Source organism: Tamandua tetradactyla, chromosome 13, assembly GCF_023851605.1.
Source record: "Tamandua tetradactyla isolate mTamTet1 chromosome 13, mTamTet1.pri, whole genome shotgun sequence".
Lineage (NCBI taxonomy): Eukaryota > Metazoa > Chordata > Mammalia > Pilosa > Myrmecophagidae > Tamandua > Tamandua tetradactyla.
In genome coordinates this window covers 24,941,957-24,961,698 of record NC_135339.1, presented here as the reverse complement: position 1 = coordinate 24,961,698, position 19,742 = coordinate 24,941,957, and the positions used below count along the sequence as shown (strand labels likewise).

General features: G+C 36.8%; 1 protein-coding gene across 5 annotated transcripts in view; it reads right to left on the bottom strand.

Moving 5' to 3' along the window:
- The window catches only part of ASCC1 (activating signal cointegrator 1 complex subunit 1), a 192,454-nt gene that overhangs the window by 12,258 nt on the left and 160,454 nt on the right, over positions 1-19,742 (bottom strand). For 4 of the 5 annotated variants that reach the window (XM_077124990.1, XM_077124991.1, XM_077124988.1 and 1 more), the window contains one exon: positions 17,925-18,010. In XM_077124990.1, the coding sequence (XP_076981105.1) occupies positions 17,925-18,010 (86 nt within the window). Of the gene's footprint in view, positions 1-12,420; positions 16,399-17,924; positions 18,011-19,742 lie in introns of those variants that run through there. The other variant, XM_077124992.1, reaches the window with a different exon arrangement.

Here is a 19,742-nt window from a genome sequence, read left to right as displayed (position 1 = left end):
CCCCCAAGGGGATTTTGCAAATACTTTTTTCCTCACTGTTCAAATCACTCTGGGATTTATTGGGGCATTAATCTGGATAAACCTACAAAATCTCATGCCCTACTCAAGGTTCCATGTACTTATGGTATTCAATTAAACTGTCCACATAAGTTATACTAGAAAGCAAACCACTACAATTTAAAGGATTGGTAACAATGTTTCAACCTAGAACTAAAAAAGTAAACTTTGTGTTGGAGTTCTGGTTGATTTATACTCCATTTTCTCACTTCTCATTTATAATGAATTTCACACTTGAGCATTAATTCTAAAATCCTTTCATCACTGGGATATGGGGAAGAGGCATCACTTCTTACGAAGTCACATAGTTTGACTTCTCTTAGAAAACTAAATATCAAAAAAATAAATATCAAGTTGCCCTATGACCCAGCAATACCACTACTCAGTATATACCCAGAAGAGCTGAACGCAGTGAAAGAAACAGACATCTGTACACCAATGCTCATGGCAGCATTATTCACAGACGCCAAAAGATGGAAACATCCAAGTGCCTATCAACAGGCAAGTGGATAAACAAAATATAGTATATATATATATATAAAATGGAACACCATGCAGCAATAAGATGAAATGACATCCTGAAGCATATGACAACAAGGATGAACCTTGAGGACATAAAGCTGAGTCATATAAGCTAGACACAAAAGGATAGATACTGTATGATTCTGCGTTAAGACCTCGGTAAAGGTGAACTTAGAAGTTTATAATACAGAATACAGGGGACCTGGAGATACATGGAGGCTAGAGAGGGGTGAACAGTTAGCTAATGAGGCTGAACTTAAATGTAGGGGAAATGAAGGAAGTTCATTACTGGGTCTATAAGTAATATTGCCACATTGAAGATGAACATGATTGAAAGTGGTTGTATGGAGCTATATATAGCACCGATTAATACTACAAATACAAATAAGTTCTTGCATGAACTACTTCAAAGGTATGAATCATGTACAGAGTTTATAGTATCAGGACACAGCGGGAAAACTACTACTGCATGCTATAGGGTATGTTTAACAGGAAGAAATCAACAGTACCACAACAATACCAGAGGTAAATAATTGGGGAGGACAAGAGTTAAGGGGAGGTTTGGATTTTCTATTCTGTGAAGGTGTGTTTATCAGTTATTTTTCTCTTGGGAGCAATGAAAATTGTCTAAAACCGAGAGTGTTGAGGATTATACCACTAAGTGAGGATAATGTGAGACATAAACTGTTGATTTTGGACATAAAATGATGCCCAATGGTTGGAGATGGCCAAAGAATACAATGACTGAGAAGTAGTAGAATAGCATACTGTGGTGTATACATATGATCAAATATTGTGCTGCTACAGAAAGAAACGAAGTTGCGAGGCAAGCAACACTGTGAATGAATCAGTAGGACATTATATGATGCAAAATAAGTCAGAAACAAAAGAGCAAATATTGTATGGTCTCATTTAGAAAATACTTATACGAAAATTGGGACCTAGACTGTAAGCTCTTATAGCAGTCACATTTAGGCTGGAGCTGTAACTGTTATTTCTTGATTTTGAGGGGCTGTGCTATATATGTATAACCTGGTATTTCCCTGGAATTTTGACACCTAGAACTCAGGGTAGGAGTTCTGCAGCTCTGAAAGTCAGCACTGTCACATACAATAACTGTTAAAGAAATTGAAAGATCAGGTTTCAATTAGACATAAGAACAAAGTCAATCAGGTAGGGGCTAAGGTAAATTAGAATATAGGGATAAGGAAGACTTTGTATTTTAGAACTTCACTTAGCCTATGAGGCCAAAGGAAGAGAGGTTTATTTTGTCCAAAATCTATATCTTCTGTAGCACATAATCTAACTCATCTGAACAGACCATTTAAACAACCCAAACACATGGAGTCCAGACAGGGAATGAGGGCTTGTAATTCTGTATAGTCCAGAGTATGTTGAACAGATAATTAAAAAGTATTGGCAAATTTATTCATTTGGACATTGCTCCCTGTCATGACTTGCCTCAATCAGGGCCATTCTGGCCAATCCTAAAGAACACCTAGGGCAATACAGAAGATTCTACAAGGGTTCCATGCACTAGAATAACTTTCCAGAAACTTATGGCCTCCAGATTGGTCCCTGGACTAGATACCTGAAACCTAGAGGGCCCAGCCTCCCCAGAACATCAGCTACTTCCAGCTCCCTACCCCATATTAATGACAGAGCCTTCCAACATGAAAAAATTAGAATGGCCAAAGCCCAAAAAGCCCTAAAGAGTGGGACAGAAAGATCAAAGGTGATGGAGTTATACAGAGAGGGTAGGGTTTGGCAAACGAATACGATTGCTGACTTGTTGAACTGATGTTACTTTTGGCCGCTGGTGCCTTGGAGCAGCTAGAGGTAAAGGCCTAGGATTTGGGAATTGTGGCCCATGCCAGACTCTGAAGTCATTGCGCTGTGCTTCAAGATTTACTGCTTTTCTGTATATATGCTATTTTTCACAAAAAAGTCAATTGTGATGATAAAAAAATATTTATTCCTTGTAGTCTCCTATGTTCTGGCAGCCAGAAAGAAAAATCTGAGATGTTGGTATGGTAGCCCATGACAAACAAGTCCTGTAACTACTTGTTGAAGAGTGCTTTGAAAACTATTGCTTTTATCTTTCTTTGCTTTGTATATATGTTATATTATACAATAAAAAAGTTAAAATTAAAAAGTATTGGCAAATTTAGATGGACTGTTTGTACATGAAGATATCTCAATAAAAATATTTAAAAAATAAAAGTACTGGCAAAGTCCCTTGAGGGATGGGAGGAAAAAATACGGAACTGTTAAACTTTACTTTTGGGAAAACTCAGATACTGTCTCAAAGATTAGGGTCTCACAATTCAATAGGTCAAGCCCTTGATCTTGAAGCTTGCTCATGTGAAGTTATTTATGCAGTGGAGAAGCTAAGCCTCTATAGTTATGCCTAAGAGTTACTTCCCGAGCAGAGTACCTCTTTAGTTGCTCAGATGTGGCCTCTTTCTAAGTCCAACCCTGCAAGGAAAATCATTATCCTCTTCCTATGTGGGACATGACACCCATGGATGAAAGTCTCCCTGGCAACATGGGATATGACTCCCAAGGATGAGCCTGGCCCTGGCACCATGGGATCAACAATGCCTTCCTGACTAAAAGGAGGAAAAGAATTTTAACAAAGTATCAATGGATGAGAGACTTCAAATAGAGTTAAGAGGCTACTATGGAGGCTACTCATCCGCAAACTTCAGCTAGATATTGCTATTTATCATGGTTTACCAAACCCCAAGCAAAACTTATTCCTGCCAACCCTAAAGAACACCTAGGACTTTATCTGAGATTCTACAAAGGTTTCAAGCACTATGATTACTTTCCAGAAACCTATAACCTCCAGATGGGTTCCTAGGCCAGATAAATCCTGAAACCCAGAGGGGCCAGTCTCTCCAAGGACATCAACTAGTTCCACTCCCCCATCCCATATTATCAACAGCCCTTTCCAACATGAAAAACTTAGAATAGGCATAGCCCAAATATCCCTAAAGATTGGGAGAAAGATCAAAGGAGAAGGTGGAGTTATAACAGAGAAGATAGGATTTATTAAAGAAATATAATTGCTGAATCATTATTTCTTTTAGTCACCAGCATCTTGGAGCAACTAGAAAGAAAAACATAAAATTGTGGAACTGTAACCCATACCAAACTCTGAAATCTGTTCTATAACTAATTGTTGTGTTGTGCTTTGAAATTTATTGCTTTTTTGTATATACAGTATTTTTTACAATTAAAAAAGGTGCTGAAAGAAAAAGAAGTCATACAGCTTCCTGGCATAGTGACTTTTTTCTTGTTTCTTTTCTCTTTATGCCAGTGTCCTCTAACATTTGGAATAACACTTAGACATTGTTGACTTCAAACCACCCAATCCAACATGGTTTCACTTGGTCTGGTCTCTAAACAGGCTGGCTCAAAAGGCATAGTGTGCTGTTACCATCTCTGGGTGTAGATTTACATTGTTACTAGTCTGTTTACAATGTAGCTAAATACATGTGATGGAACCAAACTAAACCATAATTCAACTCATTTCACTTGTGAACATATTCCAAATGATATGAATGGACCCTGAGAAACACATTCTATTAGCTCATAAAGGAAAAAATATTTCCCACAATTAAAACAGGTACCCTGCTTAAAGAGGTCACAGGAATGAGATAAAGAGGTACCAAAAAAAAAAATTTATCTGCCCCCCAACACACACACCAAACAGCTAACTATTTTGTATTTAGTAGGTATTAAATACATATTACCAAGTATTTGGTTTTCTTCCTAAAAACCAGAAATTATTTTCAAAAAACTTTAATCTCTTAACTTTTTCTACTCTCACTGTCTTTGCCAAAACATGACCTACTTCTTGCCATTGTGTAGGCTGGACCCTTCCAAACCGCCCATTACGTGCCAAGACAACAGATGAAAGTATTCCAGTACCACTGCAAAGGTGAATAACCAATGAATATAAATTTAAAAGAGAACTAGAAGGGGGAAAGGAAGGAGAATGGAAAGGAGGAAAAAAAGCAGGTGACAGACCAAGGAAGGTGCATCTTTTCAAAACAGATGTTGGCTTCTATCAGAAATCAGCCAGCTGCTTGTTTTCAGTTTCATTTAAATAATGGTTTTACCCTTCTGACAGCCAAATCTTTGGTTGTCCTCATAAGTGTTTTAAGAATTCACTTAGGTGCATGGGTAGGTAGTTCAGTGTAAAATGCTCACCTGTCATGCAGGGGATCTGGGTTTGATTCCTGGCCCTTGCACCCAGAAAAAAAAAATTTCACTTGCCAGGCAAAGCAACACGTAGAACAAATTCAGAAGAAAAGTTTTGGTGAAATATTGCTTGCATCTGAATCTTTCTTTTATTTCCTCAAAGAGCACAGATAAGGACTTACAAAACCAATCAGAAGCGTTTCAAATTATATATCTGATGCCTTAAGAAACTGCCCGTCCAGCTGTCAGAAGTTTTTCAGATCCTTTAACATATAGTATTGATGTTTCTATTACTGGCAAAATATAAAAAGACACTAATAATTTTCTTCAATCTTCCATTTTTTTATGAGTTCTGTTTGTTAATAATTAAGAATGGAGACGAGTCATATGCTACCACTAACATAGCAAAGTACAAGCTGCCATATTCAGGCAAGATATCTTGTCCCAGTCTCCTTCCTAAATGCTATATTTTTCCAATATTCATGCTAACTGTAAAATAGCACAATTTACTTACAAGTTTAGTATTCTTTTTTGTTCAATAATTTATATTAAGGCATTCTGTAATAAAGTATGAATGAAATCATCATTCATGCTTCAAGTTAATTAGTGCATACCACAAAGAAGCACACAGTTTTGGATATATTTTGAAATGAAAAGAAACTAAATGTAAACTGAAGTTCATTATTATCCTTATAAGCTGAGTGGAGTAATACGTGATGTAGAGTAATAAAGTTGCAATCAGATCTAATTGAAAAAAATGAACTTTACTTATTAATGAGGATTGTGAGTGTAAGTGAGCTATAGGTATACTTAATTTGGGGCTTTTTCTTGAATTAGGTAAACTAATTTTTAAAAAGAAATAAACATTTGCTAGAAAAGAGAAGAATCAAACAAAAATCAACAGCACTGATTGTTATTAACTGAATATTATGACACAATTAGTGTCTCTTAAGGGTCTATTAAACATGAATGTCATTAGTAATCATAAAGCAGGAAGTTGTATTGGATGAAATAAAAGATAATTAAACTAAGCTTACCAGTTGAAGCACTGGGTAAAAATATTCCCTTCGACACACCTATGATTCTAGCACTGATGCACAACAGAAAATATTTTTCTTCTGCCCTTCTAAATTCTGATTTCTGTAGAAAATAGTTTTAACCAGTAAATCCAGAAAAGCTTCCTGAGTGCTTGAAAGGTGCAAAACTCATGGCTAAAACACTGAAGGGTACATAAGGGGTCTCTGCACAATCCAAGTGAGAAGAGGAGGGAAGGATTTCAGAAATGGCAGAGAGCTCCATGCACTGGGATGCTCCTCACCATCATGGAGGAGGTAAGGTCTGTATTGGACTTTGAATTTGGAGAGAAAAAGAAGGCAGTAAAAGAAAAAACAGAGAGGTAAGGATAAAGTCTTGAGGAACAGCCATGTTGAGGGCCTTATTTAAAAAGTAGATCTAGAAGAAGGAAAAAAACCCAGAAGAGCCAACTGCTGCTGAAGTCAAGAGAAGGGAGCATTTGAAGGAGAAAAGGGTTTAATAGTCTCAAGCAGTTACTAGGGAAAAAAAGTAAAAGTAGGCCAAGGCATTGAACAAATAAGGACTATCACTGACTTTTTAACAGTGTTATTTTGGTACAATGATCAGGTGAGAAACAGATTTCAATGAATTAAATAGAGAACAGTATGAAAAGGAGGGTGGTAGAAGAATGCCTTACAGTACTTAATCAGTTTAGAAAAACAAACTCTAATTTCTGAAAAATAACAAAACAAAAATCATTCTAATGAAGATGCTGCTACCTTCTTAGTTGTGTGCTCTTAAGGTGAAACATTCTAATTAGAAGTTATTCTTTACACCGATTAAATTACCGCACCCTTTGAAATCAGATGAACCAATTTTTTGTGTAAAATCAGTCAACAAAAGCAGCAACTATCCTAAACACAGGAAAAAAGACACATGTAAGACTTCAACAAATTTTTCTGGAAGGTGCTTATTAAAAAAAAAGTGCACACATACTCAACAAATATTTAGTGTCCCATTTCCTCCTAAGTGTGTGTGTCTGTCTCTTTCTTTTTTTAAATTTTAATTTGAAATAGTTTTAGACTTACAGAAAAGTTATAAGAATACTACAAAGAATTCCTGGATGCCTTTTCTCCTTCTTTCTTTCTTTTTTTTTTAATTCCTTCTTTCTTTTTTATAAGTTATTTCTTTTTTTTTTTTTTTTTTTACATGGGCAAGCACCGGGAATCAAACCCAGGTCCTCTGGCATGGCAGGCAAGCACTCTGCCTGCTGAGCCACTGTGGCCTGCCCTATAAGTTATTTCTTATTTTACATGTTAAGAAAATTACCCTTTGGCTAAACTTCCTGGTTTTTGTTCTTTCTAATGTGGATACTGCCAAAAAAGCATTATTGCCACTTTTGGCTAGCCATTCAGCTTAAAAACTGCCAAGGCCCAAGTCGTGCCGTTAATGTTATCCATGAGTCACTCACAAGTTGTAGGAAAGAAAAGTAGAATATAAGCTCACTTAACTTCTGTTTGGAATTCACCGGGCTTCTTTAATTCAAGGATTGGTATCTTTTATCAGCACTCCATTCCATTCTCACTCTCCACTCCTTTTGGGACGCCAATGAAGTAAATGTTAGATTGCTTCACTCTATCCTCTATGTTTCTTATCCTCTCTTCTGTAATTTTTATCTTTTTTTCTCTATCCATATAGCATTCTGGATAATTTCTTCTGACCTAATTTCCAGTTCACTATTTCCCTCTTCAGCTATGTCTAATTTGCCGCTAAACCCATCCACTGTGCTCTTAATTTCAGTTGCTGTATTTTACAGTTGTCTGATTCTTTTGCAAAACTGTCACATCACTTTCAAAAATATAGTTCCCAATTCCCTGAGCTTCCCTTTTATTTCTTTGATAATAGAAAAGTGTATTAGCTAGGTTCGCTAGAGAAATGGAATCAGCAGGAAATATCTGTAGATATAAAATTTACAAAAGTGCCTTACATAACCATGGGACCATAGAGTCCAAAATCCATAGGGCAGGCTGTGAAGCTGACAACTCTGATGGAGGGTCTAGATGAACTCCACAGGAGAGGTTCACTGGCAAAGCAGGAAGAGAGCCTGTCTCTTCTGAATCCTCCTTAAAAGGCTTCCAGTGATTGGATTAAGCATCACTCACTGCAGAAGCCATTCCCCTTGGCTGATTACAAATGGAATCAGCTGTGGATGCAGCCAACATGATCATGATTTAATTCTATAAAATATCCTCATAGCAACAGACAGGTCAGTACTTGCCCAACTAGACAAATGGGCACCACCACCTGGCCAAGCAGGCACATGAACCTGATCATGACAAAAAGCATAGTTGCTTTTAGTTCAAGCCTGATAACTCTAGAATCTCAGGTCTTTATGAGTTTCAGATGTTTCTGTTTATGCTGCTTTTGCTTCAGATGAGTAGTTTCTTCATGGGTGCTGTTATCTTTGTGCAGTGGCCATTTTTAAGGGAAAAATTCCTTGGAGGAATATTTTTAGGTAGAGAGTGATGGTACCTTCCTCCAGAGAGGATTTCTGTTTGCTATTACCCAAGAAGCACTCAGTCCAGAGCTTCTTTAACCCAAGTTAAAGACTCTGGATCTCTCTGGATCTCCTTTTATGAAACAGTCAGTTTTTACACTGCCTGAGGATTCTCTTTGTCATATTTTCAATCTCCTTGTCCTTTTGCCAGAGATCCCTTGACTTTCTATTCCTTCATTAAATGTGTGTGAGAGAGAGAGAGATTCCCATGGATTCCCTTATTCTCTAATTGACCATTTTTCAACATCTATTTTTGTTCTCCAAGTGAAACCCATCAGAAAACTATACATTTGCTACTCTAAAAAGTTGCCCACTTCACATGATTGTCAAGAATAATGTGATTGCTTTTGATGATGTGGACATAAGCTGTTTCAAAATATGAATATGTCTAAGTGAACTGCATTCAGTCAGTGTCAACAATGTGCAATAAGCATCAAAAGCTTGGAGAGAGAAGTGATACCTGTCTAGTGAATTTGCTTATATAAGATTAAAATTTCAAGTAAGGAATACCAGGTAGTAGAAATGATACCATAGCTATTTGTGGTAATGAGAAATAGTGACTTTATCCTAAATTTAATTTGCTGTATTTATCCTGATATAATAATGCATAGAGCATTTAATAACAGATATTCAAGGAAAGTATTCTGAAAAAGTTGAGTTTTGAGGAAAAAAAATCTAAACAGCCAAGTGACTAAGAAGTAATTTCTAAGATCAGTAGATAATATGGCCAAATGTTTAACTGAATAATTTTTTAAATGTTTATTTCCTGAAGTGAAATAACAGACTTTCGAAATGCTAGTTTTCCTTGCAGTCATGAATATCTTTTTTATAAAAAGTTAGCAAATATTTCTAAATCTCACCTCTCTTCCCTAGAAAAAAATTTAAATGAATTTCATCTTTTCAATACTCTTTTAACATTTGGAAACAAAATACTCATTTAACACAAGCCTCTTCACTGAAAGTGTTCAAGTATTTAATGGTCCCTTTGTTACTTTAGGACAAAGAGACTAAAGAGTTGTTCAAGGAGGGACATGTGAGGCAAGTTTTGCTTTTTGACCTTAGTAGTCATTATATTATTTACTTTATAGTTATTTTTTAAACAGTAAAAATAAGTTTCATATATTTTTCTATATATATGTTATAGTTCACAAAAAAAGAATAAATAGTATGGACTTTTTAAAAGTTTCCTTTATTGACTTTCAGGTCAAGATGGCAGCTTAACAACATGCGCATTTTAGTTCGTCCTCCAGAACAACTACTAAATAACCAGAAACAGTACAGAACAGCTCCTGGAGCCACGATAGTGACCGGACACACAGCGTACCCCAGTCTGGACCAGCTGGACCGGCTGCGAGCACCCCCCAGAACCATGAGTTCCCAAAGCTGCGGCGGCCAGCGCCCCTTCCCAACAGGCCACTTCCCAGAGGGGAAAGGAAAGGACTTTACCAGCAACAGGGACTGGGCACAATCAAACGTCAATTGTGGAACTAATTAACAAATTCTGACTACTAAAAATAGACCCCCAGCTTAGGTGAACCTGATCAAAGTGGAGGTTGCTCATTTTTGTCCCGGCACCAAGGGGGCAGGACTGACAGAAAAAAAGGGGGGGGGGGGGAGAAGGAAACAGAGGTTTTTGTGGCTGTGTATCTACAAAGGCTTGACTGCCTCTGGATACAGCGGCAGGACTTTTCAGGCTGCAACTGACCCAGGCATAGGCAGAAGTGAGCTCTTTTGGGGGCTTATCTGGAGCTTGTGCCTCCCCCAGGGGAGGGGTGAAGCCCCACCCAGGTGGAATCCCTCCATCAAGGAATTCAGACACCAGGGCTTGGTAACTTGAAGCCATTAAAACCAGCCTACAACCTCTCCTCTGTCTCCACCACGCCCCCAGCAGGGAGAGTCTGCCAAAGTTAAAGGTACCGCCTCATCTTATGCTGGTGGGACCTGCAGTCAGACAAGCGCCACATACTGGGCAGGATAAGAAAAACAGAGTCCAGAGACTTCACAGGAAAGTCTTTCAACCTGCTGGGTCTCACCCTCAGGGAAAACCGATGCAGGTGACTCTTTCCTCCTGATAGGAGGCCAGTTTGGTCTGGGAAAATCTGGCTGGGGTCTATAATATCTAAGTAGACCCTCCTAAGTGTGTGTGGGGGAAGGCACCACACAAGCAGGGCAAGAAACAAGACTATAAGACTACAAGAACTGAAAAATTCTCCTCTGTTAAACAAAACTTAAGCTAAATGTCCAGATAAAGCTGAACGGAATGTCAAAGAAGAGATAGACAACAAATTCATCCAGCAAGAAAACCCTAGATAAAAGAAGTGAAAGCAATCTCCAGAATAAACTAATTAAGGTAATTAAATGCCTAGACACCAGCAAAAAAATAACAAATCACACTAGGAAAATTGAAGACATGGCCCAGTCAAAGGAACAAACCAACAATTCAAATGACGTACAGGAGCTGAAACAATTAATTCAGAATGTACGAACAGACATGGAAAACCTCATCAAAAACCAAATCAATGAATTGAGGGAGGATATAAAGAAGGCAAGGAAAGAACAAAAAGAAGAAACTGAAAGCCTGAAAAAACAAATCACAGAACTTATGGGAATGAAAGACACAGTAGAAGAGATGAAAAAAACAATGGAAACCTACAATGGTAGATTTCGAGACAGAACATAGGATTTCTGAACTGAAGGATGGAACATCTGAAATCTGACAAGAAACAGAAACTATAGGAAAAAAAAATGGAAAAATATGAGCAGAGACTCAGGGAATTGAAAGACAATATGAAGTACACGAATATACGTGTTGTAGGTGTCCCAGAAGGAGAAGAGAAGGGAAAAGGAGGAGAAAAACTAATGGAGGAAATTATCACTGAAAATTTCCCAACTCTTATGAAAGACTTAAAATTACAGATCCAAGAAGTGCAGCATACCCCAAAGAGAATAGCTCCAAATAGACGTACTCCAAGACATTTACTAATCAGAATGTCAGAAGTCAAAGAGAAAGAAAGAATCTTGAAAGCAGCAAGAGAAAAGCAATCCATCACATACAATGGAAGCCCAATAAGACTATGTGCAGATCTCTCAGCAGAAACCATGGAGGCGAGAAGACAGTGGGATAATATATTTAAATTATTAAAAGGGAAAAACTGCAAACCAAGAATTCTATATCCAGCAAAACTGTCCTTCAAAAATGAGGGAGAAATTAAAACATTTTCAGACAAAAAATCACTGAGAGAATTTGTGATCAAGAGACCAGCTCTGTAAGAAGTACTAAAGGAAACACTAGAGACAGATACGAAGACAGAAGAGAGAGATGTGGAGAAGAGTGTAGAAAGGAAGACTATGAGTAAAGGTAAAAAGAAGGAAAATTAGATATGACATATAAAATCCAGAAGGCAAAATGGTAGAAGAAAGTACTACCCATGCAGTAATAACACTGAATGGTAATGGATTAAACTCTCCAATCAAAAGACATAGTCTGGCAGAATGGATTAAAAAACAGGACCCATCTATATGTTGTCTCTACTCAAAGGACACGAGGCCAAGGACACAAATGGACATTTACACACCAATGTTTATAGCAGCATTATTAACAATTACCAAGAGATGGAAACAGCCAAAATGTCCATCAGCAGACAGTTGGCTAAACAAACTGTGACATTTACATAAGATGGAATATTATGCAGCTGTAAGACAGAATGGAGTTATGAAGTATGTAACAACATGAATAGACCTTAAGGACATTATGCTGAGTGTGATTAGCCAGAAACAAAAGGACAAACACTGTATGGTCTCACTGATATGAACTGACATTAGTGAATAAACTTGGAATATTTCCTTGGTAACAGAGACCATCAGGAGATAGAAATAGGGTAAGATATTGGGTAATTGGAGCTGAAGGGATACAGATTGTGCAACAAGACTGAATATAAAAACTCAGAAATGGACAACACAATATTACCTAACTGTAATACAATTATGTTAAAACACTGAATGAAGCTGCATATGAGAATGATTGAGGGAGGAGGGCTACGGGCATAAATGAAATCACAAAGAAAGACAGACGATAAAGATTGAGATGGTGTAATCTAGGAATGCCTAGAGTGTATAATGATAGTGACTAAATGTACAGATTTTAAAAATGTTTTTGCATGAGGAAGAACAAAAGAATGTCATTACTGCAGTGAGTTGAAAATAGACGGTACTTAATAGTTTAAAATTTCAACTAATGTGTGAGACTAAAGCAAAAAATGTTTATTTGGTACAAAAAAAAAATGCATTCGGCCGAGACACAAAAGGACAAATATTGTCTGATTGCACTTATAGGAACTATCTAGAACAGGCAAATTCATAGAGAAGAAAGGAGTTTCCAGGCTACAAGGGGCTCGGCAGGGAAGGGGGAGGAAGGGGAGGCATTGCCTGCAGGGCTTCTGTTTGGGGTGAGGACAATGTGTGGGAGCAGGTGGCAGGATGGAGGGCATCACAGCATTCCATAACGCACAGAATTCCACACTTAGAACGGGACATTTTGAGTTGTCTATACATAACCATAATTTAAGTTTTATTAAAAATGCATTAAGTGGGAAAAAAATAAAATCAAATCAAACAATAAAACCATTTTATCATCTTAAAAAAAGTTTCCTTTATTAAAACTTCTCTAAGTGAAGCAAACTAAATAAAGATCACATTTAAATGCACCCATTCTAACTGTTCTATTAAAGACTGTAAGATAGGGCAAGAGCAAAAATGAATGAAATACTTGAGCTTCTTTCATTTACATCTTGCAAGCAAAGTCTCAGAGTGGCCACGCAGATTCAGTACATAGATTAAAAATTAATACAGTTAGCTCAACACTGCCAATTCTTTCTCTAAACTTAAAGATTATTATCTATAATGGGAAAGGAATAAATTCATCTCCCTTTTACTTGTATTTACTTACTTTATATTTCCAGGATTTTTTTTTAAGTCCCTAGAGAAATGGCACTTTTATAGTGTCCTTCAATTTTGTATTTTCTATTCCTTTCCAAATGAATCAGTCTTTATTTGTACCAAATTACTACCTCTGCACTCTGCAGTTAGAAGCTATGCTTTTGAACAGTTCATATTGTACTCCATTCAATCTGCTGAGGGTACACTGCTGGAATACTGATTCTACTGCTTATGGCCATTTTATAAGACCCCCAACAGACTGCCTTTAAGACCACTTCTCCCGCCATAACCTGGCTGCTAATGACCAGTCTACTTGTGGGTGGTGAGGGAGCATGATTTCTCCAATTAAAGTGGGGTTTTTTGTTTGTTTGTTTTTTTACCCTATTATGGATATACATATGACATCTTTGCTGCTCTTATTAGAAATGAAAATTTTCTGAGAGGATACTACCCTATTAATTTGGCCTAGGTGTTCTTCACTCATATAGCCTCTTTTCAGAGTTGTCAGTTTTCCACACACAAAAAACTAACATAACTAGATATATGTGTTCCTTTTATGGTTTGAAAGACACAGGAAAATGTTTTTTAGTCATCAGTTCTTTCAAAGTCCTTATGGTAAGAAAATTCCTATTTTAACTAGAAATTAGGAGATACTAGTCTATTAGAGCTGCGACAACTCTGAAAAGAGCTGTACAAAAGAAAAATGTGCTTTTCACCTCCAAATGTTATTAGAAGTTTTTTTTTTATCATTATTAAGGTACCCAGAACACATAATATTACATAAAGCCATTTCTCTTCAGGGAGTAGAACAGCAATTGAATGCTGTTACTCATTAAATTCTTACAGCGATGAGCAATGACTTTTTTTCTCATCTTGTTCCTTTTTGAATAGTAGATGAAGTTGATTTTTTTCCAACGCTGCTTCCCATCACCAGCACTCTTGATCCTTGACCTATGAAGCTATTAATATGCTGCCTACATATGCTTGGGCTTCTCAACAACCAATGCAGTTAACCTTTCTATTTACTCCAAGTCAGCTCCTGTCTTGTTAGTGAAAATTATTTTTTTTTGTTCTGAACATAATTTTTATCCGGTACACAAAATAATCTGCTGGTTTTCTGAGTCCTCTTTTTTTAAACATTTTTTTATTGTGAAATATAACATATATAAAAAACAGTAAATTTCAAAGTACATTGTGACAAATAGTTATAGAACACATTTTAGAGCTTGGCGTGGGTTACAGTTCCACAATTTCAGGTTTTTCCTTCTAGCTGCTCTCAGACACTGGAGACTAAAGGAAATAATCAATATAATGATTCAGCAGTCACATTCATTTATTAAATCTTATCTTCTCTGTTATAAGCCCTTCTTCTCCTTTGATCCTTCTCCCAATTTTTAGGGGTATTTAGGTCATGCCCATTTTAACTTTTTCATGTTGGAAAGGGGTGTTGACAAAATATGACAGGGGAATTCGCTGATGTTCTTGGAGAGGCTGTCTCCTCTGGGTTTCAGGACTTATCTGGCCTACGAACCATCTGGAGGTTGTAGGCTTCTGGAAAGTAATCTTAGTGTATGAAATTCTGTAGGATCTCAGATAGAGCCCTAGGTGTACTTAGGGTTAATAGAATGGTTTTGGTTAGGGGAGGGCAAACCATGGCAATTAGCAATATCTAGCTGAAGCTTGTATAGGAATAGCTTCTAGAATAGCCTCTCCACCCTATCTGAACTCTCTTAGCCTCTAATACCTTATTTTGTATATTTTTCCCCCTTTTGGTAAGGAAGGGGTTGTCAATCCCACAGTGCCAGGGCCAGGCTCATCCCTGGGAGTCATCTCTCACATTGCCAGAGAGACTTTCATCCTGGATGTCATATCCCACATCGGGTGTGTGTGTAATGATTTTCCTTGCAGAGCTGGGCTTAGAGAGGGAAATGCCACATCTGAGCAGCAAAAGAGGTTTTCTGGAAGTAATTCTTAGGCATGACTATAGGGAGGTTTAGCTTCTGAATCCTCTTTATATTTCAAGGGTTTCAAGGACCAGAGGCTCTTCATTTTCTGGTTGAGAGAGACATGTCTATTTATGGTAATTCCAAAAGGTGGACCGATGACAAGTTGTTTCACAAATACAGTTTTTATTTATTCTGGGGGTGTGGTGGGATATTTATTGACATCCATAATTTATCTTTAATTCTCAAAAAAGTTAATTCCCTTGATTGAACAAAGGTGAAATATTATCTTTATATCTTCTGGAACTAATGATTAAGAAGCAAAATATCGAAAACTATAGCAAAGGATACTTTGTTATAAACTGTGTTCAAAGGCACTTCTCCATACTCATAACTTGCTCCCTTCACATCATATTGTAATCACCTATTAAACATCTATACTCTAAAAGACAGGAAGCTCCTGGAAGGGAGGGACTGCATCACAATGAATGTTTTATCTCCAAGGCATATGGTCTAGCAGATGACACACAGTCAATGAGTATTGCTATTGGAGTTAGTGTTTCAACTCAAAAGTCTAATTCTTAATTAGTCACAGTTTTAGACTAATTGGCACTCCCACTGCCCCCAACATTTATGAAATGAGTTTTAATCAGACATTATTCCAGTTCAGAAAGATATACCCAATTTCAAGTGTCTAAAGATCTCTACCTAAACCATGAATATTTTTATAGGAGGCAACAGAAGTAACACTACATTTGCAAGTTGTGAGTCTTTTTATTCTAATTATAATTCGGCTTCTAACAGTTGGGTAACCTTTGGCAAATCAGTTTAACCATATTGTGTGTCCTTAAGAGATTAAAAAATCGGCATCCTTAAAGTGGTGAACTGAACTAAATGGTATCCCAGTGCTTCTCTAAGTGTCTAGCATGAACCAGTAAGGGTACCACAGGTCCAGCAAGCTCTTTGTCAACACTAGAGGGAGCCACATTCATGTCATCACTGGGGCGCCCAGGAGATCTCCAGGCAAAGCATCTTCAAGTGGAAGACTGATTCTCCAGAATGAGAGAGATGGAACATCAAGTGAAAGATGCGTGCTGTCACACTGCTCACAGTTCTCTGCTATCACCTCCTTCTCACAGATGATGAAGCGCCTCATACCTGATTTGCATCAATACTTTCTTTGGGCTTTGATTCCAATACCAAGAGAGCCAAGTTGGCTTTAAGCCACTCTTACAGATTTCTTACCCAATTCAGTCTAGTCTATTGTCTTTCTTAAAGTAACAATTACAAAAAAATCAAATTAATTAATAATGTTATTATTATAGCATTATTATTATAATAATGTTATTATTATAGCATTATTATTATAATAATGTTATTATTATAAGGCCCCCAGGGAGGGAGATGGAGGAGGAAAAAGGAAAAAAAAGTTTATATCACACTGAAGCTGTGGCCTGGGAAAATTAGTAAAGTTAACTGCAGTTGAAATTATTAGCAGCCTGCCACTTGAACCCACAGCTACCAAAACTACTTTTGTGTGTTTTATTTTTGGCAGTGCATTATCTGGGAATTGAACCTGGGTCTCCCACATGGAAGGCAAGCATTCTACCACTAAAACCACCCGTGCACACTCAAAACTACTTTGAAAACAAAAAAAACTATTTAAAAGAGCAAAGATAAGATACAAGGTAAGAAAGGAATCAACATAGCTCTGTGTGGGAGCAGGAGGCCTGCCTGGGCAAATGGCTGTCACTGCCATGCTGGTCTCTGGGAAGCAGCTCACAGCTGCTGAAGGGTGATGTCATTAATCAGTGCCAATGGGGTCACATGAGGCATTTGCCAAAAAAAAAAAAAAAAAAAAAGCCTGTCAAGTGACAGGATAAGGAAATAGAGAATAGGGTAGGAGGGAAAAATAAAAGCATTTCTAAAGCTGAAGCTTATTCTCTATTTATTTTAAACATACTCTCTCTCAGCTCCAAAAACACCTATGGCCTTGAAAATTATGACCTAACTCATTATAGAACAAGTAAAATGAAGAATCAAAATCCTCTCCATTAGTATTAACTTACGTTTGTCCAGAGGCATAACAGCATGTTAACCTGATAGAGAAAGCCTAACTTTTGGATATTTCAAAATGTGGTCTGTGAGAGAAAGATAAATGCAATCCTGAAGAACCTCTTTTAATTAAATTTCACAGATCAATTGAATATTTAGAAAAGCAAAGTCTCAACAGGCAGAAATGGCCCACCTGATATAGGCTGTTATTGAGTAAAAACAGATTATAAAGTAACTTTGGAAAGTGATTTTGTAGGTGAAGAGAAAAATCCACTAGAGTAAGACAAACAATTCATTCTCACTTAAAAAATGCAAACTCAACCCTCCAGAGGCAAAACCATACAGTAAAACTCAGCAGGTTAAAATTACCTTATTCTTACAGATCTGAGTAATTGGGATAGTAAATTGTTCTTAAATCATCAATTACAGTACTCTAGAGGTGCCACAGCGTTAACAGGGTCAAGAAGATTTCTCTTTTCTTTTATAACATTATTTAAAAAAACAAAAAACCCCAGCTATTTCAATCAATAATCCTCAGGGGATCATAGTCAGAAGAAAAATGACTTGTTTTCTTCCCTTAGTTAGGATATATTGCAAAGGATTCCCAATTCATTCTGCTTCATACTGACCTTTAAAATATTTCGGCCATCAAATGATTCTCTTTCCTTGAAGATATATTTCCCATCTGCTGTATAAAGATTGTACCTGCCTTCAGCTGCAAATATTCCAAAGATCATGTTAGAAAAAAAGCCTGGGTTATTTCTTTCTTTGCTTTCTCTTAGACATTTATAAGTTCAACTAGCAAAATCTTCATGTACTATCTGCAAAGTGGTAAAATATAGAGGGAAAAACATTAGGCTATGAATCAAGAGACCTGGCTTCTAGTCCCGGCTCTGTCATCAACTCATTCAATATCTATTTATTGATTTAACATTCTCCAAGTACTCACTGTGTGTCAACTATGTAACTAGTCAGGCAAATTATGTCTCATCTATGGACCCTAGCTCTTCATTTACAAAGTGAAAGGATGGGACTATGTGATGTTTGAAAGTTCCTCCAGATCCCAAAACCTAAGATTTTGCATAACCTGCATGCAATTTTAAATACATAAAAATACACACAAATTCACACATGAACGAGTAAAAAATATTGGCAATTATACTTTGGGTTGATTTAAGGACTCCCCTAAAATGTAAAAGACCCCTTTAGTTGCAATTAAAGGTATCCTTAAACACACTTACTGTAAATCTATGGCCTTAGACTCATCAAAGCTGCATGTTTGTTCCATGCATTAATTTAGCTTGCTTATCCCAAAGATGTTCTTAAAGAATATCAAAAAAAAAAAAAAAAAAAAAGGATAACAGAAAAGAAAAAGTAAAACACATTATCCCACGTCCTTACATATAAAAATTCAGTGTAGAGTCTGGGGTACAGAAAATTTAAAGCATCCTCAAGAATTACTTAACATTCCAAATATTTTCTGAAAACAGGTATGTTCCCAACAGACCCTCAAAGATATTTATATTTCCACTTTTGAATATGCTCACTTATTGTATACAGGTATGGAGACTACCAGGCCAGAGTTCATAAAACATATCCAGAATTATAGCAACTCCATAAACATAATACATTTTAGCTAGCTCACTGGAATTACACATGGGTGACTATGGACTATTCTCTAATGAGTAGTCTCTTAATCAAAGATCCAATCCCATGCATATTTCACAATTTAGAAATATTCCCCTATTAAAGGAAAGAAAGATGTGACATTTTTGGGAAATAAAAACAAGTATATTAATACCAAGATTGAAATGTTTAATGTCAGTTTCAAAAATCTATAAGTAGCATCAACCATCAGAAAAATGCAAATAAAAAACAAAATGAGATACCACATCACACTCACAAGGCTTGGCTATAATAAAAAAGACAGATATTAAGTACTGCAAGGATGGGGAGAAATGAAACCCTCATATACTGCTGGTAGGAATGTAAAGTGGTACAAGTCACTTTGGAAAATAGTCCCGCAGTTCCTCAAAAGGTTAAACATAGAGTCACCCTAAGACCTATTCCACTCCGATATATAATATACAAGAGAACTGAAAACATAAGCCCAGTAAAAACTTGTACCTGAATGTTATAGCAGCATTATTCATAACAGCCCAAAGTATAAATAACTCATAAGTCCATTAACTCATGAATGGATAAATAAAATATTATATATCTACACAATGGAATATTATTAGACAATAAAAAAGGAATGAAGTACTAATACATGCTATAACACAGATTTGCCTTGAAAACATTATGTTGAGTGAAACAAGTCACACATCATATGATTCTATTTATAAGAAATGTCCAGAATAGGCACATCTATAGAAATAAAGTGAACTGGTGGTTGTCTAGGCCTGGGGAGTTGGGGAGAAGTGGGGAGTGGGGGCTAATGGGTA